The sequence below is a fragment of the Larus michahellis genome, chromosome 4, assembly GCF_964199755.1.
Source record: "Larus michahellis chromosome 4, bLarMic1.1, whole genome shotgun sequence".
Taxonomy (NCBI): domain Eukaryota; kingdom Metazoa; phylum Chordata; class Aves; order Charadriiformes; family Laridae; genus Larus; species Larus michahellis.
The window spans coordinates 66,375,486-66,399,830 of NC_133899.1; the positions used below are offsets into that span (position 1 = coordinate 66,375,486).

The window sequence follows — 24,345 nt, forward strand, 5'->3', positions numbered from 1 at the left end:
TCAACAGCCAACCTGTTACTTTGTACGCATTTCTTTTACTCGGTGCTTAAGTTACAGAACACTTTTCCCCTCACATTAGGGCTTTCAAAATGGATTATTATTATTATTACAGGGTGGGGACAACACAGAGCCAGCAGTCCTGCCCATGGCAGGACATGGCCCAGCTCTTATGGATGAGGACACAACCATTGTGCCTGGAACACACGGGACAAGAACAGGCTTCCACAGCTCCTGCATTCTGTGGAGAACCTCCCATGGCAGACGTGCACATCACCCTACTGCGGGAGGGCTGAAATAGAGGCCCAGACAGCGAGGCCAGAGCAAAGCACACCGTCTTTCACTTGAGGTGCATCTCCAGCCCTCATACAAAGATGCACTTTGTCTCTTTCCAGGCAGAAGAGCCCCGCTGGGGCCCTCCCACGAGCTAGACGCGCTTTGCATCGTGGCACACCCTGAGCTCAGCAATAACCACTTTGGGACCGCTTGATGAGTCAAACCAGCAGCATCCCCATTACCACTGCTGCTACTCGCTGCTTTTCACCTGGGAAATTTATCCCAGCTCTTCTATTCCTCAAGGCCACCTCTATGTGAAAACCCGCCCCCACCTCCAGCGGGGCTTTACCGCCCAGCGGGGTCATCTCCCCGGGCCCCTCTACCCCCCCGGCCCCGCTCCCTCACCCACCTAAGCCCCCGGCACAGACCGCGACCCAGCGGACGCAGCGTACAGCTGCCGGCCGCCCCTCACGGCGACCGTTAAACGGTCGTTTCGTGGCCCGCCCCCCGCGGCTCCGCCCCCAGCCTCCCCCCCACAGCGTCTCGCTCCCGCCCCGCCCCCCTTATCGCCCGGCCGCAGCCGCCCCCCGGCCTTATCGCCCGCGGGCAGAGGCACCCCCGCCAGCAGCAGCCCGGCTGCGGGCGCGGCGTTGGGCGTCCGCCGCCGCCGCCCGGGGCCTGCGAGACCCCGCGCCGCCCGGCCCGGGGCGGAGCAGAGCGGAGGGGAGCGGCGCCCGGCCCGGCCCGGCCCAGCGCCGCCCCGCCCGCCCCGCCCCGCGCGGGGGCTTTGTTACCCCGCATGCAGCATCCGCCGGGGAGGCGGCTGTCCCCGCCCGCCCCCCCACCTCGCCGAGCGCTCGGGAGGCGGCGCGGCGGGGGCGCCCGGGCGGCAGGCCCGCCCCGCCCGGTGCCCGCCGTCACTGCCGCGGGCGGTTGGGCCGCCGGCGCCTCCCCCCGCCTCCCCGCCGCGGCGGCCTGATGCGGCGCCCGGCGCCGCCCCGCCCGGCTTTTTCTCCCCTCTTTCCCCCAACCCACTCCGCCTCGGTATCTCCGGGGGCGCGGCGGGGGCGGTGACGCCCCGTGCCCGGTGCGCCGGCCATGCGGGGCGCGGCCCCCGGCGGCCCGGCGGCGGGCGGCGGGCGCTGAGCGGCGGCGATGCCGATGCCTGGGGGCGGCGGGGCCGGGGCCGCGGCCGCCGCCAGGCGACCCCCGTCCGGCGAGGCGGCGGCGGCGGCGCGGGACGAGGAGCAGCAGGAGGAGGAGGGCGAGGAGGATCTCCGCGACGGCGGTGTCCCCTTCTTCGTCAACCGCGGCGGGCTGCCGGTGGACGAGCCCACCTGGGAGCGGATGTGGCGGCATGTGGGCAGGATCCACCCCGAGGGGGAGCGGGTGGCGCAGAGGATCCGGGGCGCCGCCGACCTGCCCAAGGTGAGACCCCACACACACCCCGGGGCTCCTGTCGGCGGCAGCGCCCGGCCGGGCCGTCCCCTGCGGGGCGCACGAAGGGGAGAGGGGGAAACGGTGGTATCCCGCTGGGAGGACTCGCTCGTCCGGGCTGCTCAGCTCGGGAGCCGTCCCTCGGGAAAAGGGCCCCCGGCGGTGCGCTTGCGGGAAGCGGAGCCACGCTGTGACTCGGGGTGCGGGAGGGTGCCCGCGGGCCAGCAGCACCCTCTTCTTCTGAGGCCTTGCTGCAAAACGGACTTGAGAGTAGTGTGCGAGTCCCCTGGGAGGGAGATTCTATGAGATGGGTTGCCCTAAAGACTGGATAAATGATGAAAAGATGAGGAGAGTTAGGTTTAGAAGAGTCTGAATACTTGAGGTGGGAGGGTGAGACAGGCAGAGGTAAGCCTTTGAGCCATAAGAAATTAGATTTGGGTAGTCTCCCACACCAAAAGGCATTCTTGCACAGAACAGTGTCTTGTCAGAAAAGGCGCTCCTGCTGCCAAAGAGTTTGAAGAGGAGTTAGCGAACGCTTGCAGAGCTTGTTGCTGGTGTAGGGTCAGATGCTGTGATTTCCAAGCGCGTTCCTGGCCTTGCTGCAGCAAACTCTATGGAAAGAAGAACCAGTGATCATTTCACTTAATCTTGTGCCATACTGAATCATTAGCATGTGAATTCTTGTGATTGTTGCTATCTGTGTTGCACCTCAGCCGGGAGAAAAATCTCCCCCTTTCATTGGCATCCTGTGAACAAAAGAGGCTGCAAACATCTGGTGTTTCACTCCATTGGTGGGTTATGAGAGTATTCCCATCATCCTAACAGAGGAAATTCAAATACAAGAAGATGAAGCTTTTTCTGCTCAGGCTTTTTTAGCAAGGATTTCCCTCCTTGGCATGGTAATTTGAAGTATGCAAGAACATGCTATTATACAGTCCATACTGCTTTCCACAAGGAACTCTGGAGAAGCATGTGATGGAACATCCTTTGTGCAGTGAAGAGTTACAGGCATCTGTGGCAGCAACCAGAACAAATTTTGAATCCTGATTACAGTCTCTATTCTAACCCCACTAGACTTTTCCTTCCTTTTCAGATTTCCTTCCTCTCCTCTGACTTTGTCCTGAGCCTGGCTGAAGGCTGAAAACATGTTTCAGATCAATCAGACCATGCACTACTTAATTTTGTAACCAGAAGGGCTGATTTGACCAGAAGAGGTGAGGGAAGTGGAAGAAAGAAGTTCACAAACAAGAGTCTGGTCCACGAGGGGAGAGAAATACAGTGTTCAATCTCTGTTTTTTGTCTTAATGCGAAGTACTTCCACTGTTCCTACTTTATGGTCATGGTGCTAGAGGGTTACTGTTAGGGGACACAAGCAGTATGAGCTCCCCTAGCAATAACAGGTGAAATTGGACTATCCGTTCTTTTTGGTGTTTGCTAGCACCCCTGGGAACCAGATCTATAAACTCCCTTCGGCCCTCTACAATCTGAGATACCATTTCCAAGCTCACCAGGCACCCAGCCGAGAGGATGCTGGGCTGCAGGAAGCAGCAAGGATGGATGGGCTCTGTTTCCCTAGCTCCTTCTCCCCTCCAGGGATGTGTTTGTATCTTGAGGGCTGCTTACATCACCACGTAATCAAGTTTCTCCGAATAGCTGGTGCAACAGATGAGAATTAGGGCAATGAGTGTACTCTGCAGGGCTAGCTCCTTTGAAAAGCCAGGTACTCTCCATGTGCTGGAGGGTGAATAGGCCTTTTTATTTGTTGGGAATGGGTCAGTGGTTTGCCTGCTCCCAGATTTTTGGCTGTCAACAGTAGCTGGTTTTGGGAGAAACAACTCTCAGAAGAGTTGTCCATAAACTAAACTTAATACCATAAAACGATGACTGCAGGAGGCTGTGATCAGACTTTATAAATAAGTTCACAGATCAGCTGCAGAGGCTGTGTCTTTCACTGGGGTGTGAGAGCTTGCAGGTTTCCTCTGGTCTCTGTTTCTTTCACATAGATTTGGGGGTGAGGTGGCATCAAGCGAGCCGTGCCACGCTGGCAGGACACAGCTGATGGGCCATGCAAGCTAGGCTTGAGGGTGCCACCCTCCTGTAGGCTGTTTCCTTTCTAGCAACAGGGTGAGGTATTGCTTTGCTCGGAGCTGCTGGGACCATCAAATGGGTGCACACTGGAAATGAAAAGTTATGTGTGTTTGCCTCATTAAAAAATGATGGATTTTAATTGAGGTGGTTATGAGGGCAAAGACAGGAAGAGTTGCATCTAATGGGTTCATATATTGAGTTTCTTTAGTCAGGCTAACAACTGGGATTGGTATCGCTCCCATGTTGCTTGCAAAAGGAAGATTAGGGAGGGGCTTGGATACATACAAGCACCATAAAAGAAACTGCTGTGAAACTAGGCTGGCCAAAAAAGCACCTCTGTGATATGGATAAGGGTGGAGCTTTGCCTGTGCCTCCATCCCATCTGTCTTGTCTCATGTACAGCATATCCCACTTAGTACATGAAAATCTCTGTTGTTCTTGGAATCCCCTTTCTAAAAGCAGAATCCCAATCCCGTGCATGTAGCCAGCCTGCCGGGGTGCATGAATGTAGGAGTGGGGTGATGCAATCCCTCCACACAAGTGATGAGGGACCAAGGACGTGTTCAGTCAGTCTGCTAAGCCTGGCAGAGGGATGTGCTCTGGGAACTCTGGGCTCTCTTCCTAGCCCTCTCTCCAGCTTTCAGAATAACTAAAGGGAAAGCAAAATAGAGCTGATTTCCTATCTTTTCTGTTACAAATAAATTCTTCTCTGCTTTCTGGAGGATTGTGAAGGCTGCCTAATATTTATAGCCCTTCTGAGATGTGCAGTGGATGATGCTGGGTAAGAACAAAGCGTTAAGAGTCTCCCATCCTGTCAGTGTGGGATTGAGGGATGGAGACCTTATTCCTCTCCTCCTGCTTCTATTACCCCATTAAAATGCTATAGACCTGATGCAAAAGAAACTGTAGCCCAGTCTGGGCTGTAGGCCCAGATCTGAGAAAGAGAGAGCACACTGTACTTTCATCAGTTTAATTACTTGAGGTGCAGGAGGCTCTTCTGCATTAACTAGTCCCCTGCTGAACTGGTTGCCATTACGCTGTCTCAGCGTTGCAGGGTCCTTTGAGGAAAAGGGGATGTGGGGGTCTGTACTAGTAAAAGGAGGAGTAACTACCCAGAATCATCAGTCTGCACTGTCAACATGCACTTACTCTGTCTGTCTCCACTCAAAAAGCATGAAAGTCTCTATGCTGAAGAAATTAAACAAAGTTAAATAGTCAGCCTGTCCTGGTTGTTACCTCTTTCATTGTTTCTGCCTGGAAATGATTTCCTATGACTCAGTGTGTCAGCTCACAGCATCCAAACTGACTCAGCTTGTGCAGTTCCAGAGATGGCTCCATCCCTGTGCCGCTCTCTGGAGCCTTCCCTGCTCCTGCTGCAGCTGAACAAACCCAGTTTCACAGCTGCTCCTGCCGTTCCTGTGCTGTCTCCTGCAAGTGAGCCAGCCGGTGCCTCTTGCCTGCTCCAAGCAGGGTACGGAAATGAGGCCTGGCGCTGACAACTGGCGCCTCCAAGAGGTGCTAGGAAAATGGGTACCAATGGCCAAATAGTGCTACTTAGTTTTCAAAAAAAAAAAAAAAAAAAAAAAAAGATCAAAACACATGAGAGAAAATGGATCGAGACTAGTTTAGTTCAGTGTTTACTTGCTAATGGTGTTTGGAGCTAGACTGAAAAACACAGATTACAGTTCCCAGAGGCAGCAACAGCCCATGTCTCAAGGTTAAGCAGTCTCTAGCCCCTGTGCTGTGCAGGCATAAGCAGAGTGTGACCATGTGGCCAACCAGGACAGGGAACTGATCTGACTGAAAACTACCCATGCTCACTGGTTCAGCTTTCAGCTGGTTCAGGTGCCTGACCTGGTTCACCAGTCACTTGTGCCAACCCAGGCCAGAAGAAGGAGGTATGGAAATGAGTGGCCGCAGAAATACATGTAGAGGGTAATGAGCGGCTAAGCAGCGCTGCTGGCTACAAAACCATGGCCAGCAGAGGCAGTTGTGCACAGCAGAGTAGAAGGCCCAAGGGAAGATCTGGTTCTGACTCACCCTTTCTTAGCTGGGGGTAGCTAATTCGGGGAAGTCTGAGGAGGAACTGAAATGCTAAAAAACAAACTGCCATGAAAAGCTGCAGTCTGGTATCAGAGGAGTGTGTGCAAGGCACGAGTTACTCTTCAGAAGGAAAATGCTGGGCTGTTTCTCCAAGCCTGTCAGTCACACCAAATTCATGTCTTCTCCATTATATTTGTGCTGTGGACAGGACCCTTCTCTTTCCTTAGACATATTTTCTCAGCTGCTGACGGGGCTGCAGTTATCCCCTGTGGAGCAAATGGTGAGGAAAATGTGATTGGACCCCCTAAGGCTAAGGTCTCAGAATGAGACAGCAGTCGGAACAGTGAACTTTCAGAAGTCATTCTCTGACCACGTAATTCAAAACAATGGACACTGCAGGAGGGGGAATCGCAATGCTGTCAAGCCTGTGTTCTAGCCAGTGCCAACTCACCGGAGACGCCAGGAGGCAGTGAGGGACCTTTATACCCTTGCTTACAGCACTGTTCCATGCTCTGGTGCTTTTGGGGAAACTCATTCTCTGTTTTTGCCTCTCTCTCTCCTTCTTTTGTTTTGTGCCTTCCAGGTTGCATACTCAAATGAGGACAAGCTCCCTCGGGTGATAGCTTTCCTGGCTCGCATCTTGCCTTGTCAGTTAATTTTATCTAATTCTTACAATATAATGTTGCCTAAATGCAGGACCCCTTCCCACAATTTCTCTTGCAGCTCAGTGGTGGTGCTTCATTCTGAATCCCTTCCCAGGGTGGTCACCAGCCGGTGGTCATCCCTTCCTGGTATGGTCACTTTGGGCTGCTGAAAGGAGCTGCTTTCAGAGGAACATGCTTCCAGCAGCTATGTGCTACTGAGTTCAGCAAGAACTGAGAACTGGAGGGGTTTAGCAGCAGTGATTTATGTTCTGCTTCCCATTTCAGATTCCCATACCAAGTGTGCCTGCGTTCCAGCCGTCCACCCCGATCCCTGAGCGCCTGGAAGCTGTACAGCGCTACATCAGGGAGCTTCAGTATCCTTTATTGTTACCTTAGTCACTGGTGTGATAACCCAGGAAGAGGGAGCAAGAGGACTTCCTTTCCCTGTGAAGAACAGAAAAGCTCATTCTGTTATAGCTGGAGGGGAACTGAATCTTCCTCCCTGAAAACAGGAAGCTGGACTCAGGATGATGGTTTGTTTTACTCCTCTGTTTCTTTTCTGCCCAAGTTACCTTCTGATTCTGTTCACTCCATGTAACAAATGGGCATGTTGTCAAGGGCCTTTCCCCACTACCCACCTTTCTAGGTCAGTGGCTTTACAGTGCCATTTCGTTAGGAACGTGCATTTCTGAGACCCTGACAGTCAGGTCTCAGGTGGACTATAAACTGTGTCACCTCACGGTTAATGCACAGGTGAGGAAACTGCCTCTCAAACACTCTTCTCTGTAGCTGTCTAGGGGAGAGTCAGACACCCTGCTTTTGTGCATCTGTGGTATCCTGCCCCTTTATTCAGAGCTGCCTGTGTGACTGGCTCCTGGCAATGAGATTTCTCCATCCTTGTTGTGCTGGACAGCAGGCATGTGCCACGCAAGCACAGCCTCATCTCACTAATGAGATACAGAGCTACCTCTGGCTTCAGCCCTAAAACAAGGTAAGAAGGCAGACCTTTTGGTACCTCTCACCCATCTATGGTGGTTGTGCTCTGGATTGGGTCCTAGTCAGAATAAGATACCATGAAAGTTTCAATGCTCTGTGCATTTTGTGCAGACCAGAGCACACAGAGATCTATCAAACTTTGTTCTGCCCTGGTAACTGGAAAGCTGAGCAGAGCACGTGCTGTCAGCATGGACCTTTGGGAAATGAAGTGGAAACCTGTGTGTGAGGACGAGAAAGAGAAAAATTGACAATAAGGAAATACAGTGGAAGTAACAAGGGACTAGAAATGGGAGAAATGCAGGAGAGGGAGGTGGGGACTTTCTTGCATTGCTGTTATATTTGTGAGATCTTGACTTTGCTGTGAGAATACTTTGCTGTGAGAATAGTAAGTATCATGAAAGTTCTTCAGACAGGTTTTCTTCAAACCCTACAAGCTGCCAGGCCCTTAACTTCTCGCCTCCAGGTACAATCACACTGGGACACAATTCTTTGAGATTAAGAAGAGCAGACCTCTGACTGGGTAAGTGCTGGCAGCCCCTACAGCATTTAATCTTTGCTTTAAGATGTTGGGGCCTTGCTATACCCACTGCTTTTTCTTCTATCCCCTGGCCAAGGTCTAGGTGGCACTCAGGGCTTTCAGTACTGCAGCTCCATCCTACTTTAGGTGACTTTATTGTCTGTTGCCTGGGGCACGGCTGGGAAGAGCTGTGTCTGGCCTTTCTCAAGGACAAGAGTAGGTTTTGTTGTCATGAATCAGTAAATTCAGTAAAATAACGTAAATGTATTTCAAAGATGTGCAGATTCTGCCTGCTTCTAATTGGAACATAACTATATGAACTTCTGATAGATTCTGAAATGAGATCCTGCCCTAAACAAGCTTTGTAAAAGCCAAGTCTCTTTACAGGTCTTACTTCATAGCTCCTGTGAGTGCCTTTGCAGAACCTAGGCTCACTAAGCTTCTGGTGTCTCATACTTTGAAGGACAAGGGGGATTCAGATTTTGGGAAGACTGCAGATTTTGGGAAGAGCTGTGCCCCCTAAGTTCCTGGAGATAAGCACATGATGTTTATTGACTCTCTTGGCCAGCATGTTGAGAGTCTCCCAAGACTGGCTTCTAGTCCATAGACTTATGTGACCCCAAAAGTCTTGTGTTGAATCAGTGCAATGTCTTCTCCACAGTGTTTGTTAAATGGAGAGTAGGGTTAATGCCAGAGAAGAGGGCTTCACTGTCCTTGAACCTTGTGAGGCAAACATTGCTGACTCTTGGTCCTTTGAGGCTTCTGCTTGTGGCCACATTGGTGTCCATCCAGAACTCGCTGTGCCAAGTGCTGTGGTCTCCCTGAGAACAGAGGTTGGTTTAGTGGGTAGCTTTGCTGTAACTCACTGATGGGAGTTCCTTGTAAGCAGTGACAGCGTGTGGTAGAGACCTGGTTTGGATTCCATATCTTCCTAAAGAAGATATTTTCTCCTGTTCCCTGTCCTCAGTGGGCCACCTTCTCTCCTGGAAACCCACCTTACATATATAGTGCAAAAGGGCTGAACTGGCCATACTGGCATAGCACAAGCCCTCTTAACTGTCCTTGACTTTCCCTTGTTCCACTCTGCAGGCTGATGGACCTGGCCAAAGAAATGACCAAAGAGGCCCTGCCAATAAAATGCCTGGAAGCTGTGATCCTGGGAATGTATCCTTTCCTCTTGGAATTGTGCTTGTCTACCCATCCTTGTGTTTTTTCCTCTGCTCTCTTATGATGCTTTGAGGCTGCTGATAATGTTATCACCAAGCCTGACATGTCTCTCTCTTCCTTCTCCAGTTCTCCCAAAAAAACCTACCAATAAAATCCAAATCCAAGCAATAGTTCTTCAGAGTTGCTCCTCCTTCCCCAAGAAGGGTGGTGCTGCTCTGGACAACTCTACAAGTGAGTAAAAGATAAAGGAAGGATCTAAGGAACATCTAAAGAGGGGCAAAAATAGTAGCTAGAGTTAGGTCAGGAAGTCCTTTGTGGATCACATTGTCCACTTACTGCAATGTTGCCTGCATATGTTCTACATTAAAATAAATTAGGGATCCTCCCCAACTTCTAATTATGGTGTATGTCACTTTACTATTAATGTCTAACATCGCCTGCCAGCTTAGGCAATACCTTTATTAATTCTAGATGTGTGTCGTCTTTAAATACACATCTTTCCTAGCTACCTTCCAGGCTTAGTCTATGTCTCTTGGGCTATAGATTCTTTACGCATGTTGGCAAAGCCACCTGGAGGGGCAGAGATGGCAAGTGAATGGTTCAGAAGTCTGATGAGTATTTTGTCCTGAAGGTTCCTCAGTTCATGTGTGAAATAGTAGCTAGTAAACCAGATTAAAACAAACTGAGGAATAATGCTGCAGCATTAACAGTTTGGGAGCTCTGGAATAAAGTACACTTGAGGTGTTAGCATTGCAACTTCTGCATCACAAAACGGCCTCAAAATTAATTTCCATTTGTTGATTGTCTTGAAGAGGGCAAGTCTGGTTTCCCCATGACCCAGATGAAAGTAGGGCAGCTTGCAGTGAGCTGGACTGTTGATCTGGAGAACAAATCCTGCCTATGTGATGCCTGAATCCCTGGTGAGTCCGCTGAGCAGGCTGGGAGGGTTTGGAACAGGAAGGAAGTATCTTGTCAAGAAAATGGTATCACTTGTTTCCTGAACACTGGCTGCTGTCAGTTACCTCACCAACAACATGACCACGCTGGACCGTTTCCCCATCAGCTTCAAAACGCACTTCTCAGGGAACTACTTCCGACACATTGTGCTGGGGGTGAACTTTGGAGGCCGCTATGGGGCACTGGGCATCAGCCGACGTGAGGAGCTCATGTACAAAGCACCCGTCTTCCGCACACTGAGTGAACTCATCTTTGACTTCGAGGAGGCATATCGCCGCTGCTGGCACACTCTCAAAAAGGTGAAGCTGGGACACTGTGTGTCCCACGACCCACACAGTGTGGAGCAGATTGAGTGGAAGCACTCCATCCTGGATCTAGACAAGCTAACCCGGGAAGACTTCCGCAAAGAACTTGAGAGACATGCCCGTGATATGAGGCTGAAGGTAAGCAGCAAGGATGGAGAAGTAGTTCCCTGCTGCATCCGCTGTCTTGCCTGGCTGATGGTGTGCTGGGGGAATGAAGGGGCAGGAGGCTCTCCTAGATGGTGGTGGAGTTGAGGGTGAACTGGAGGCTGAGGGCTCTTTTCCTTTGTATACAGGCTGGTCCCCTAATGGATGCTAGCGCAGTACTACAGTTGTGATTAGCTTGGACTGTATACAGTCCTTGGAACCATGACTGTCACTGTAGCTTGTTTTTTCTGGCTTTTATATTTTTGATGCCCTTACCTTGCCTTTTTGTCTTTTATTCCCATATAATTGTTGTTAGGCTTTGTGTTTTCTGGTTACTGCTCGTATCGGTTTTCTGATCATGTTGTTCTTACTTTAATTTTTCTCGCAGATTGGCAAAGGAACTGGGCCACCATCTCCCACCAAGGACAGAAAGAAAGATGTCTCCTCCCCACAAAGAGGTCAGGCCAGCCCCCATCGGCGCAACAGCCGTGGAGACCGACGGTGAGTGGGGCTGCTGGGCAGGAGACCTATCTATACCATCTCTGTTTTACTCACAGATTCCACCTTGCTGTCTGGTTTTGCATCCTTCTGATGTCTTACTTGGGTTGTTTATAGCAGGGGATACTTCTCTGACCTGCAGTAGCATTCCTCCCTAGTCTGTGCCTTTGTGAGTTTATCATTGCTTGGGGTGTGGGGGCACAGCTGGGGCTTTTTGTTTTGGTAGGGAGGAGGAAGGCAGCTCAAGCAGACAGTGATCTTGGTAGCTGATATTTAAGCTTATGCAGGGGTCTGAGATCTGGTGTCTCACAGACCTGTGCCCCAAAGAGATTCCAAAAATTACACTGCTGTCAATCCTGAAATTGATCTGGATTACCAGAGTGGACTTCCTACTCTTCCTAAGTTGCATTTTCTTCTGTGGAGATCACTGGGAGAGTTACTGGAGGCTGCAGAATATTGCTGCCCTCAATAGTGTGGGATAAGTCTGAAGCTTTCCTGTCCTTTTCCTGTGCTGCCATCTCTATGTGCAGCACCTCCTGACTGAAAAACAGTTTCTGAATAGTTCTTGCCCTCTTTGCTCACAGGCCATCTGGTGAGAAGAAGCCTGCCGATTCCAAAGCCATGCCAGACCTCAATGGGTACCAGATCCGGGTGTGAAGAGAGCTGTGCCTTGTGTGCCTGGCTCCACAGACTTCTTGCTGGCCACAATTGGGACCTGGATCCACCTGCAGTGATTCTGACAAAGGGGACAGGGGAGCAGGAGTGGAACAGAGTGCTGATCTTCCCAGGTACTTCCTAGTGGGCCAGTCCCAGAGCTGGATCCCATGGGTCCCAGAAGGATTCACCTGCCTGTTTCTGGGAGAGGTGTCCATCTTAATTCACTGAAAGAAGTATTTTTAAAGAAAAAATAAAAAAGATCTGTACATTGGTGGGAGTTTGCTGCAGGAAAAATATGAAGTGAGTGGGGTCAGCAGACTTGCTATCAATTTTTTTGTGTTGACAGCAAGTAGATGAAGCATCTTGTCGACAGTACTTCTTCCCTGTCTGCGCAGAAGTCTTCAACCCATGCAAGGCCAGCAGGGCTGAGGGTGAAGTCACGCTGGAATGGGATGGCCCCCACATCTTGTGCAAAAACTCCTGGTTTTGTCATTATGAACACTTTGTTTAGCATTGCTCTTGTGAATTACAGGGCTGAATTTGCTCAGCCTGATTTATTGATCATACAAGAGCCTCTCATCTGGAGAAACCACATTTTGTATGTTTAGTCCTGCCTATTTCAAAGCATTTCATTGTCTCTAGGGGGCGAGTAGACAGTGGGATGATGATCCTCTTTACCCATTGCAATGATGGTGAGCTGTCGCTGTTAAGTCCTTTTGTGGTTGAGTCGGTCAGGATATGCCTATGCCATTGCCATATGAAAACAGGCATGGAGACCTCAATCATCCCAGCACTGGAAGCAGGGGCAGGCAGGGGCTGGTGGGAAGCCTGAATGTTGACTCATCTCTTCATCAGCCTTCTCTCTGTCAACTCTTATTGACTGCTACTGTGAAAGCTTGCAGAAGGCACTCCAGTCACTGAGATACGAATTTTAAGAGTAAATAGTTAAAGAAGGTTTTAATGATGTGAACAGGTTTTACAAGCGTTTTTCCTTTCCGCAAGGGTCTTGCTCCTTCCTGACTGTAATGTTAGTGCCAGAGTTACAACCACCTGTTGGTGGGAAGCCCTTCTCAAGGAGATTGCAGCTGCTTTCCTGACAGCTCAGCCTACAGCCTCCTGAAAGCAGCTCCCCACCCCAGTCCCAGAGCTGTGCTTATCTTCTGGCTCTTCTGATAGCTGCAGTATTTAACAGCACCACTTACGCTACAGCCTTCCCCACAGGGCTGGGCTGCGCCTTTCTGCCGGCTTACCTACAGCCTTGACTCTTCCTACAGTTCTTTTCAGGGAGTGTTGTAGTACTGATTAAGCAGTGTGATGCTTGTCAGAAATCTGGAGTGCTCAGACCTCTCTTTGAGGCCTAGGGCCTGGAAACACTGGGGTTGCCAGAACTTAGAACAGCATGGCCTTGAAGCGATCTGGATGCATGGATCTAGGGGATACAAAAACTGAGCTTGGGAGTGGGAGTATCCTTGAGAGAAACTGCGTCATGTTTTATCACTGCACTGACAAGGAGCTAAACTTTCTGAAATAGTACATGTTTCATTTTGTTAGAACTGGGCTTATTCTTTCCTGTGAACTTGTTAGGAACATGATGGAGATTAGCTCTACCAGGTTTTTTGTTGCAGTCTTACTGGGACACACCCAGTAAGCAGTGCTATTTTGGCGGCAGAGAATGGGTTCTTATCTCCAAACAAATCAGCTCTTCTGTCCAGTTAAAGCAGTGTTAATCCTTGAAGCACCACCCACAAGCGATTTAACTCAGGCCTTACAGGTTCCTAATTGTACATCCTTAACTGTGATGTAACTTGCAAGGCTCTATATCCATACAGCTGCAGTCTGTCCTTCCAAGCTCTCTTTGTAGCCTGTACTTTTCTATACGACCAGGAGGAGAATGCATAGGGAGGTGGCAGAACTTGCTGCTGATCCAAGATAAACTTAATCCAGAAGAGGATGCCAGTTTCCACAGCGCAGTGCAACACCTGTCCCCTACCCTGCACTCCAGCTACATGCAACAATTTGAAATTAGACAGTGTTAGCAAGCCAAGCAGCCATTTGAATGTGTCCTCTGGTCAATTTTGTGTGGCTGTAAATTACATATTTCGTGATCTAACGATGATGTTAGCTGTAAAGGTACAACATGGTACCTGTAAATAATATGGGTCACTTGGAAGCCACAAACTGCCTTTGCATCATGTTTGCTATGCAGCGGATTGAAAGCTCGGGTGCCACTGTGAATCACAGGATAAATAGAAGCAACAGTCAGCAAGGGAGACTGAATGTCAGGTTTTATTAAAGTGGATGAAATCCAGAAAAAAAATTATAAAAGCCACTTAGATAAAACTAGAATGCATCCTTTGGTTGGTTAGTTAATTCAGAGTAACTGGAAAGCTCTCAAGAATAATTAGTAGCTTCATACAGAGCACATTCAATAGCTGGACAGACTTGAGCCTTTTTAGATGGAAAGGAGGGGAAGTGTGTTGGGGGAGGAAGACTTCAAAACAGACAGGGCAAGAGAGAAGTCAGCTGCAAGCTAATGCTGCTTTCTTGAGAGCAGGGCAAAAGGGATGCTCAGCAGTGTTAGATCACTGGGGCAGAATGGCTTAAAACAAAATGCTTTGTTTGACCTGGTAATTAAGCGCTTTCCTGCAGGATGTAACTAAGTCAAATAGCTTAGAAAATCAAAGGAAGTGGATGTTTAAGGAATGAATAACAGGTAGAGTTCAAAGTCTCTTAATCCTCAGCTGTAGCCAGACAAGAATATCGTCTTGGAAGATTTAGTTGCACAATTATGTACGTTAGGAGGCATTTAATTCTTCTTATGTATGTAATGTTGACAGCTTCTCAAGATGGACACAGGAGCAGACATGAGCCCTCTACTAGGGTTACAATTTCACGCCTTCTGCTATGTTTCTCTGTGTGGTAGAATTCCTGTCCCTTACTGGTTTTGTGTCTCCAGTTTAGCAGATGGTGCAAGAAACTGGAAAATGACCAAACAATTCTCCCCTTCTTGCGTTTGCTCCCCCCACCTTTGTAACAGGATGAATCACTTCAATACAAAGCTTACCTTCCTTGCTAACAAACAGGACAGAGGATTAGTGCAACCCAGTTTTATGCCATAAGAAACCTGAGGGTACAATGAAAGCTGAGATGAACTTTTGCACTTCCACTTCTTTCCTCCCTCGTCCACCTGCTCTGGCTTCTGGTCTGTCTGCCTTTAACCGTAAGGAAAAAAAAGGCTGGAGATGAGTCTTTTTCACTTCTGCAGTCTTCAGAGCTACAGAAAAGGAATGAAAATAAGCAACTTGACTGTAACTCATACTCCTTAGTGCCTGCAGAACAAAAAAGATGGATCTTGAGGAGTCCTATTATTTAATGTTAAATATTAATATGATTGCTCATGTAGCTCTGGGGTGTAAATTTCACTGTTCAGTAGGTCTCATCTGATGTCTGTTCTGCAGTACAAATCCTTCTGAACTCTGTGGAAGGGAATTGCGTCCATACACTAGGAATGGATAGGCACTGCCTGTGTTGTATGTGAAGTTGAGGTGAGCTTTGTAAGACTTGAACAAATGCTGACCTACTACTAGAAAAACTATTTTAAATCTAATGCAAATCTTGAAATAAGAGTTCCTCTTTATACTTTTATCTAGACAAGTTCCCTTGTATCCCTTGATACCTGGCCAACTGCAATTGTTTTTAATGGATGAATGGATTAGTGAGCAAAACTTTCTGCTACAGTGTCACTCTGACATAAACTTCATATACTAAAGAGGGGGGTTAGGTGTCCATCAGTCTGTGACACACTAGCCTTTTTTTTTAACTCTGATATGATAAGCTAAATGAGTCTTTAGGAACTTAAGGTATGTTAGCAAGTGTTTTAGCTGGGAGTGGAGTGTTTTTTTCAGTTGACTATTTTACCTGTGTGCCGCTGTATGGGGTCAGTACATAGTATGTTTGCATCTACCAGAATAAATGACTCCAGAACTGTGGTTGAAACATAGTTTCTGTTCATGCAGTAGCTGTATTGCTGTTATCAGATCTGCTTAAGATGAAGAAATTTTTAAGTATTTCAGGTGAAAGCCTTAATCAGGTGCCTGCCCCTTAAGGTAGGCTCATGTGTGGTGTTGTATAAACTGAAACATGACTGTCCTTAAAATTGGGGAGTTTAAGAAACCATAATGAACAGAAGAATGCTCCTGTTGCCAAAGGGCAAGAGTCTGGATTAGATGGGCTTGACCTTGCTCCAGTGGCCCTGGCTAATCACTTCAGGTGGCTGCTTTAGCCGCTTGCTCTTTCTAAGTATTTAAAGTGGTCCTGATGATCAGGCACAAGATATAAGCAGGAGGTACCCTGTGTCCCATGCGTACTGTGTGTGCAAGTCTGCCTGAAATAACACCGCATTTTCCAGTGGTCTTGCACTGTTGTCCTGTCAATATGAAGACCTGCATTATGGATTCATAACTTAACCTAAGAAAGCAAGTGCTATTCTGGCTTGGTGTTTGCTCTGCCAGAGCAAGGTGGAGATGGTCCCTCTACAGCCAAGCTGAGCTCCTTAGGGAATTTAATATTTTTGTCTGTTTCCTGAGCAGGTGTTTACTTGTATCACAACCACTCTCCAGTGGTGCCCTGGCCCTGTCTGCTCAAGAGCAACTCAATTTAGGCCCAGAAGGCTACTAAATCCCCTGTAATCTCTGCAGAGCAGAGTTTCCCTCCAGGTCAGGGCTGAGATGGTGCTAGTGGGACCAGAGTGGTCCCTTTCCATGCACATCAGTATTCTACTCTAGCACTGATAGGGTGCTCCAAAACCATTTACATCTTTATCACTGGTACAGCTCAGAACTAAGAAATGGAAGGTTTCTTTCTTTAAGAACAATATCATGTGTGTCTTTTTGTAATTAATCAGTGTGGTTCTGTGTTCTTATGTAGCCAACACAGAACTTTAGATTTAGTTCTTACTGCATTTCCCATGGCCCTCATGTTGATACTTCTTCCTGCTTCCTTTGACACTTAGACAATAAAATTCCCTCTGTACTGCTCTCAGCTTGTGCAGAGAAAACAAGATGTCTGTACTGTCTTTCTTTTTGATTTAAACTTTCCTGTCGTCAGTCAGATGGTAAGTCAAAGGCACAGCCTTGAGTGATGGCATCAGACAGATTATGTATAGATACCCTGTACTTACAACACTATGGACACAGAAGAACCCTCATTCTCCTTCAGTCATCTTGAACAGGTGAGCATGGCTGTACAGACAGAGGCAGCTGGCAGATAGTAAGAAGTATGTACGTGGCTGTGTAGCAAAGGCTAAAACTCGTCTTTACTTTTGAACTGCCATCAGTCAGGCTGGATGGAAAAAAAAAAAGTCAGTGGATGCAGCAACAGAAATTTCAGTCTTGAAACACTACTGTAAGGGTTAACACAAGCCTCTGCTTGCACTGCTCTGCTCTTCAACATATGATCCAGTCTCCCTTCCTGGCCTGAAAAGCAATTCTGCTTAAGGTCTGTAGTTTAGTGGCCTTCCAAACTAATGACCTCACCAGGACTTCTCAAGACAAATGCTGGGTTAATAAAGGACAGTCAGCTGCAAGATTCAGTGCATTCCCCCAGCAAGGGGGATCCAACTTTATTCAGGCTATCATCTTTCAGGCATAACATACCCCTTCTCTCTAGGGAAATGAGTAATAGCTGGGACCAGGGCCAGGATGTAGGCAAGCTTAGAGAGTGTAGAGGAAAGGAATAAACATCCCCTAACCTGTTACTCCAAAAAGAATGGCACATACAATAGTCTCCCTCTGAGCTAAGTTAATTATATGAACAACAACTGTCCTGAGGGGAAGTAACTGCATGGCACCTAGTAGGTGGTATGAATAGAGAAAAGAAGAAAGTAGCCACTTCATAAGCCTGCATGGCCTGTGCTCAAGCCCAAGAGTTGACAGTAGACTTCAGCGGCAGTAGAAGGTTTCTTACTCCCCTATTAAATACTTAATGATTAATAACATTAGCAAAAAAGATTAAAGTGCTGTGACTTTTTTAAACCTTTAGTTCAGATACTTGCTTGAAAATACCCTCTGCCCTATGTCTTACAAATTTTGCTAAAAATCAGGTAACTCCTAAACCTCCTATAGACATATCAGTCAGGGTGATTGCTAGACAATGGAGTGAGAAAGGCAAAACAGTGACTTGGCCACAGCTGAGATTAAAAATAAGATTTCCTGCTCCCTCTTAGATCACGCTTTCCCCCCTGCTGCTGATAGTTCCTTCAGTTCTAGGTTTTTAAATCCATTAGAGATTACGCTACTTGGATCTTAGTGACCAACCTTTGTTGTGGAAAGGATACACAACCCAGCAAACCAGTAATTAAAAAAAAAATAAGAAAAACCTAGTTAGCTGCTATGCTGAGAAGTGCAAGACTGCAAAACTTAAGGCTCTCATGCCTAAAAGCATATAGAAATCTATTCATGAGAGAGTGAGACTGAGCCTTAAGAGCACCATTCATGCCAGATTCACTGCAGGATTATAGAAGGCAAAAACATATGACATGCTGTGGATAGCAGGCCATTACAGATTTCAGTTAACTCAGCTGAGTTGGCTTTCCTGGTTAGTATTTTTATTTTGGCAAAGAACAACTGCCATCCTATCTCCAACCTCACTCTGGGGGAGGAGGGGAGGAGAGGAATAGCTTTAGAATAACTACTGCATTCATCTACTTTCAGTTCAGGAGCAGCTGCTGAAAGCGGCCAATAACTGAATAAACTTAAGACTGCTGTAGAAGGCTTTCCATCCAGAAAGAAAAGACTAAATAATATTGCTAAGGCTTGAAATCAAGGTGGGGTTTTTTTTGTATAAAAGGAAAGATTGGATGGAACAAATGCATCTTTTGTTGTAGCACATGCCAGTGTCTAGCCCAGTCCTTCCACTTGCCACCTCAGCACCTGTGTTTGTCTAACCAAAGTTAGAAAAAATTTTCCAGTTCTACTATACAGCATTCCTATTCCCTTAGAGCACAGGAGTGTGCAGTCTAGATCTGAAATAAAATAAATACATTTTAAAATAAATAAAAGGAAAAAGAGCTTCAAGACTAGAATGACATTTTCAGTGGAAGTTGGAGGATAACTTGCCTTGACAGGAGAAGCCAAACTTGCACAGCTGACAAAAAGAAGGAGCTTGAGGCATGCCAGCTGTTAAATCGGTCATCTTTGTTATCATTATAGCAGGTGAGTTCTCTACAGAAATTCAGTATCCTACTTTGAAACACGACACAGTGCATTCAATAGCAGTGATCATGCAGCTTGCGCATTTCAGCATGACTGGCGCTATGGAAAGCACTACAGGCCAGGCAGCTACAGTCTGGTAAGGAGCAGGTCACAGCCAACAATTCAATTAACTTGCACAACGGGAAGCCTACTGAAAGGAGGTGGTATCCCACTAAGGCTTGTGTGCTCCTCCTTTAGATGAGCCACAAAAGGCTCCATCTGCATTTGTATGAACCATGGATGTCTGCAAATTCCTAACAGTACATTCAATAAACGTTCATTAGTGAGGTGGTGGCAATGGGAGGAGAAATTGCACTGTAGCAACACCTTCTGCTTTGCAGACTGTTTGCCAACACCGCTCTCAAGTACCATTAGGAGCAGGAGACACATACCTTCCTCTGATCTTAAAGAGATTCTCTCTGAGATGCTGAACTGTTCTAAGAGCCTCTAAGAGACTCCTCAGAAAAGAGGAACTAAGGTCAATTATATTTCAGAGTTCTCCTGTGCTTCACAAAGCAGGTGGCATAAAGGGCACTAATGATAAATCTTAAACTTTTTTTTTTGTTTCATATAACAAGAGTTATTCCCACATAAGTGTTGGTTTCAGAGCTTCCACCTCTCCCACTTAACTCTTCAGGGGTGAGGGAACCCACTATCTTATGGCTTGATGCTACTGAAATGTTGAGTTTATAATAAGAGAGCCCTAAAGAATTTCACCCACAGCTTTTAACTGAAGAAATACAGCTGCAGAAAGAAATAAACATCAGTAACTCAGAAAGATAACTGGATACGGCAGTCGTGGGAAAACAGCTGCTGGAGAGATACCTCATAAGGGAAGGGCATGGAGAAAGAAGACCTCAAACAGCAGCCAAGTTTCATTTATTGAGAAAAGGAAAGAAACTAAAGCCATTATATTGTTTACTGCTCCTCCCACCATGTAATTTCCCATGTAATTGGGAAAACTGATTATAAAGGGCATCCTCCTGAAGTGATGAACTTAAAACTCTGAGAAAGTGAAGGATGTCAAACTTCTATCTAAACAGCATAACTAAATACAGCCTAGCAGCTGTGGTGCAATCTAAGCTGTGGTATAGCAAAGATGCTTTGTCAAACGTGTTTGCCTCTACAGCCGCGTGCTCCTGCAGCTTAGGAGACTGGTAACAGGGTATGTACACACACTGCCAGTGGCCTCTGGCATCCCTGCCCCTAAGTACCAGTCTCCCTGAGCTCTACATCACTACTAAGATGATGCAGATGATCCTACCTCTAGGATACCTGCATTCCCTTTCTCAGTATAGCAGATATTCCTGTTGTTTCACTTTGATAACCTTTTACAGACCCCTCTGTAATTCATCAGAAAGTTGTGTTAATGACAACTAGTCATGCATTTCGGTCAGGAAACAGTGTTCAGAGCTACATCTGGAATCTTAGTTCTGCTTCCCACCATGAGTTGCTCATTAGCACAGCCTCTTATTATATCACTGTGTGCTATTCTTAAAGCATCACAGAACACGTTTTCTCCCTACAACTATACACTAGTTGCTATTTTAGTGGTAGGGGCACTTTCTACCCACCCTACCTCCAAACTTCTCCTATAGTCCCCTACAGCTGGAAGCATTCACAGGTCTTCAGATCCATTTGATGTTAACTCCAAAGCGCTCTAGAACACAGGGGTTTTTTTTCTTTCCTGAAACAGTTAACTCTGTAGGGGTCTATACCAGAGCTTCAGGGACAGTGGTCAAAACAACCACAGCAATCAACTCTTCAACTCTGCCTTTGTCTCTCTGTACGCAGTCACTAGCAATGGTCCTGCATTTCTGCAATAGTTTCACCCATGAATGCCCAAGGAAGCATCTGTGAGCCAGGGCTCCAGGAGCTGCAGGTCCCTCAGGGAGCTTTCTAACCTTCAGAGAGAAGAATCAGAGGACTTGCAGGCATTATCCTGGGGTTTCTCAGCACATGACTCCATATCCAGCGTTCAACAACTTAACCATTCCGAGTTCATACCACACTATTTCACATATTGAAAGAGGAAACCATTAGCTTGACCCATGGAACATTAGATTTTCCAACAAAATATAGCTGGAACTGAAAAGCTCCCTGAGAGATGCCTTCATGCAAGTTACCCAAAAGAAAAGTCAAGTCTTTGGTTTAAATAAAACAGAAGAAGCACTTGTGATGTTGAAGCACAGCTCCTATGCCTCAGTTACATCACAGGATTGGCACGCTGCTTCAGTCAGGGCAGGGGCAACCAGTTCATCTGACGGTGTACTGTGCACACCTCATGGGTCCAATAGGTGGGGCAGGGGGGCTGCTTTCACATAAATACGCACCCCCCCCCATCAACTGACGATCAGACCCCACCAGCAATTACAACTAAAGCAGACAGCCAAAGTTGTAAGTGTCAACGCTATGTGTGATAGTGGTTTTTGTTTTGCTTTTGTTGGTTGTTTTTAAACTTCTAGTGTCTTCCAAGTTTCCTATTACAATGTTACCAGCTGGTGGGAGTTACCTGCAACCAGGCTTTCCTGTGTTCAAGCAACCTCTTGAGAGCTTTCCTGGCAGGAAATAAAGCTCTCAGTTCACCAGTCTCCCTCTCCTCCCCTCACTTTACAAATACAACCAATTACAAAATCAGAATAAGAGTACTTGCAGAAATTAGTGCAACTGTCAGATAAACAGAGCCATAAAAATACACAGCTCTGCATTTCTCCCCATGTACAAACACCAGTGCTATGCCAGAACCTTCACCTGTGAAACTAAAGGCAAGGAAAGCTGCAAACTTATTTGGCCCCAGACTGCTGTTCACTTATATGGGCTCCTACATGTTATCCCAGCTGGGGTAGCAAAAGCCATCCACACATCACCAGGCAAATACCACACCATCTGGCAGGGGCAAGAAGGGAACATGCAGCCCTTACACAATCATATGGGCACAGAACATAATCCCCACACCCCGCTCTGTTTCTGTAGAGTTTACAGACGTGAGCTGTAAAGGATCAGCAGTGTTTGCTTTCTTTGGGAGGAGGGGAAGGGTTCCTGAATGCAGAGCATTTTGCAAGACAAGCCCGATGGCAAATAAACCACCACTGGGATTTGGGGATGAGCTGGGAGACAAGAGCTAGGCCCATTCCTTCCCTCTCTTGAACCCTCATCACTACTATCTTGTGTAGCTAATCTGTCCACTCCTCTTTCACATCCCAGCCAGCAAAGCCTTGTTAAGCAAGTCCTTGGAGGGTTCAGCTGCCAGGAGCACAAGGTGCTGCAGTTGTGTTTTTTTCTTAGATTAGAAAAATTTTATTTTTCAATAAAGAAAGTAACATTTAAAATATGAAAGTCCCCCAATATAACCCAGGAAGAGAGAACAGTATGTCAAGCGTCCTCATACCTTCACACAAAAACCTGAGGTGGGACCAGATTTCCCTGCCTTATTTGTGAACAGAAGATTCATGTTTCTGCCAATATTGCTCTCATCTCTCATGTAAAAACTGAGAATCAAATATCAGGCTGAACTGGGGAATCTGCCCTAGCAACAGGTACAGTTCTATTGGTTTTGTACTGGCCAAGACACTGCTGACAAAAGTACACTGATAGGACACCAAAGGTACACTGGGATCCAAGTGTCTGACAATCTGGCTCCAAGTTACACGGCTTTCCCCTCCCACCCAATGCCTGTCAAGAGACAGGAGTCAGTCCTATAGGTTCTACCCACCTAAATGTGGCTGGCTCCAGAGGGCGGCAGTAGCATGAACTTAATTCTGGCGCAGGAGGATGCTTCTGGTTGGCTATCTGACCTCTGGCAGATTGAATGGAATAGGGAGGGCACAGAGAAAGAGTAGGGCAAGTGACAAGTTATCAGCTCTTCCATCTGATGGCTCTGCTGCATTTCACATGCTTTCCACTTGCATGTCTATTTTGGGACCTCCCACAGCTATAGCCTCCTGGGGTTGTCGTGGATTACAGGACAATTTTTTCCACCTGATATTCACTGGGAGGATCGTAAATATTCTTCCAACAAGTGCCAAGCTAGATATCATTCTGAGACTGTTAAAAAGGAAGGAAGCCTTCCCCAAGGCCTCTAGGCTTTTGCTGTTGTGGTGCTCCTGCAGGTGGCTCTAGAACCCCCGACTCCATTCCTAGCAATCCCATTCCCTGGCCCATTAGTCGCAGCAGGCAGCTTCTTGTAGAAACTGTTCAACTACACAAACCCTTCTGCCAGCAAGGCAGCCCTTAAACATTATTAAGTAAAAGCCATTTCCAAGCAGTTAGCAGAGTCACCACTCTCAAAGGCAACAAAACAACTAGTCCTGGAAGGACCATACTTCATTAACTATCATTGAGAAATTAAAAGAACCATTGTTTTGGTGTGAAAGAATATTGGCGTATGCATGCCCCACTGCTTGGTAGCGATTAACTAACCACAAGTAGGCAGTGTTGCCCCTTTTTTTCCCAGCTCCTTGAAGATCTCACACAGGATCAAATAAACATAGAAGTTAGGCTGGTTCCTGCAGCACTGAAACATCTGCTAAACAAAGCAGTGGAACACGGAACCCTTTAAGAGATGGTAATACCTGAATACAACTGGAAGCCCACTGGGAACACAGCCCAGGTTTGCAGAGACCAACAAAATACCAATGCATAAAGAACTCCAAGTCTCCCATCCCTAATTTTTGTAAGGGCGTGAGGGAAGACCGGGACTTTGAGGGCTTGACAAGGAAAAGAGTTTTCTTGCAAGCAAATTGTGAAATCCAGAGCCTCAACTGCTGTATTTAGAAACGCTTTTCTTTAGGGAAAGGGAACCAACACTAACCCTCTCTGAGGCTGGAGATCTCCAAGCCAAAGCTAGCCAGCAGGCAGAGATGATCAGATGAACAAAAATGATTTGGTAAGCCATTTGCCAGCAACAGAACATCTTCAGAGAGAAGGGAAAGGCGGCCAAGCAGCTTCAGGGCTCCATCCTGGTACAGCCTTCGACCTGACAAAGAAAATGGAAATAAACATCAGCCAGAGACCGGTGCTGTAGGTTAAGTCTATACACTCACAGAAGGATGGCTCATCAATGCCTTCCTACTCTTCCCCTGATGAACAAAGACAGCCTGCGCAAACGCTGCATGCACCTTTGAGACTAGATGTGAAAGCAGTGAGCATCCTATAATACTGCTGTTCACTGGTTTCATAAACTTGCAGGTCCAGGAATCAAGTATATACTAAATTCACCAGGCAGTTGCTTACATTCGAAGTTCCTTTCACGGTACTAAGTCCTAGCAATAACTTCAGATTCTTCCCTGAGGAGTTCATCTCTTCATTCATAACCTCCTCCCCAGAGTTGATTCTGACATGATCCGAACCAGCTCAGAGACAGTGCCTGG

The 24,345-nt window shown here is 47.3% G+C and overlaps 2 protein-coding genes and 1 long non-coding RNA gene across 11 annotated transcripts in view; 2 read left to right on the forward strand and 1 right to left on the reverse strand.

Annotated features, from left to right (window-relative positions):
• The first annotated feature begins 986 nt into the window (after nt 1–986).
• VASH1 (vasohibin 1) lies at nt 987–16,785 on the forward strand. Of its 2 annotated transcripts, XR_012586775.1 has the most exons (8): nt 987–1,701; nt 6,771–6,859; nt 7,945–8,001; nt 9,088–9,162; nt 10,184–10,565; nt 10,960–11,072; nt 11,654–11,857; nt 12,073–16,785. XR_012586775.1 is itself a non-coding variant. In XM_074585341.1 (7 exons), the coding sequence occupies exons 1-7, from the start codon at nt 1,429–1,431 to the stop codon at nt 11,724–11,726; spliced, it is 1,062 nt and encodes a 353-aa protein (XP_074441442.1). In that variant the 5' UTR covers nt 987–1,428; the 3' UTR covers nt 11,727–16,785. The 2 variants fall into 2 exon arrangements, 1 of the variants encoding a protein (XP_074441442.1); XM_074585341.1 differs by having other exon boundaries at nt 11,654–16,785.
• The window catches only part of ANGEL1 (angel homolog 1), a 31,980-nt gene continuing 9,329 nt past the window's right edge, over nt 1,695–24,345 (reverse strand). For 3 of the 8 annotated variants that reach the window (XR_012586774.1, XM_074585339.1, XM_074585340.1), the window contains exon 10: nt 17,313–23,951. Coding sequence is in view for 7 of the 8 variants with exons in the window: in XM_074585339.1 (XP_074441440.1) it covers nt 23,782–23,951 (170 nt within the window). In the remaining variant the exon portion in view is untranslated. Of the gene's footprint in view, nt 2,322–2,807; nt 6,108–16,905; nt 17,067–17,312; nt 23,952–24,345 lie in introns of those variants that run through there. The other 5 variants (XM_074585337.1, XM_074585333.1, XM_074585338.1 and 2 more) reach the window with 3 other exon arrangements.
• LOC141742620 (uncharacterized) lies at nt 6,866–7,938 on the forward strand. Its single transcript, XR_012586776.1, has 3 exons — nt 6,866–7,018; nt 7,275–7,476; nt 7,593–7,938. It is a non-coding gene; the product is annotated as an uncharacterized LOC141742620 (long non-coding RNA).

Bases quoted from the DNA above. Each gene is read 5' to 3' on its own strand.
- VASH1 (XM_074585341.1), top strand. From the start codon at position 1,429: ATGCCGATGCCTGGGGGCGGCGGGGCCGGGGCCGCGGCCGCCGCCAGG. The intron at 1,702-6,770 runs GTGAGACCCCAC...TTCCCATTTCAG, and splicing joins GCGCCGCCGACCTGCCCAAG to ATTCCCATACCAAGTGTGCC. The intron at 9,163-10,183 runs GTATCCTTTCCT...GGCTGCTGTCAG, and splicing joins GAAGCTGTGATCCTGGGAAT to TTACCTCACCAACAACATGA.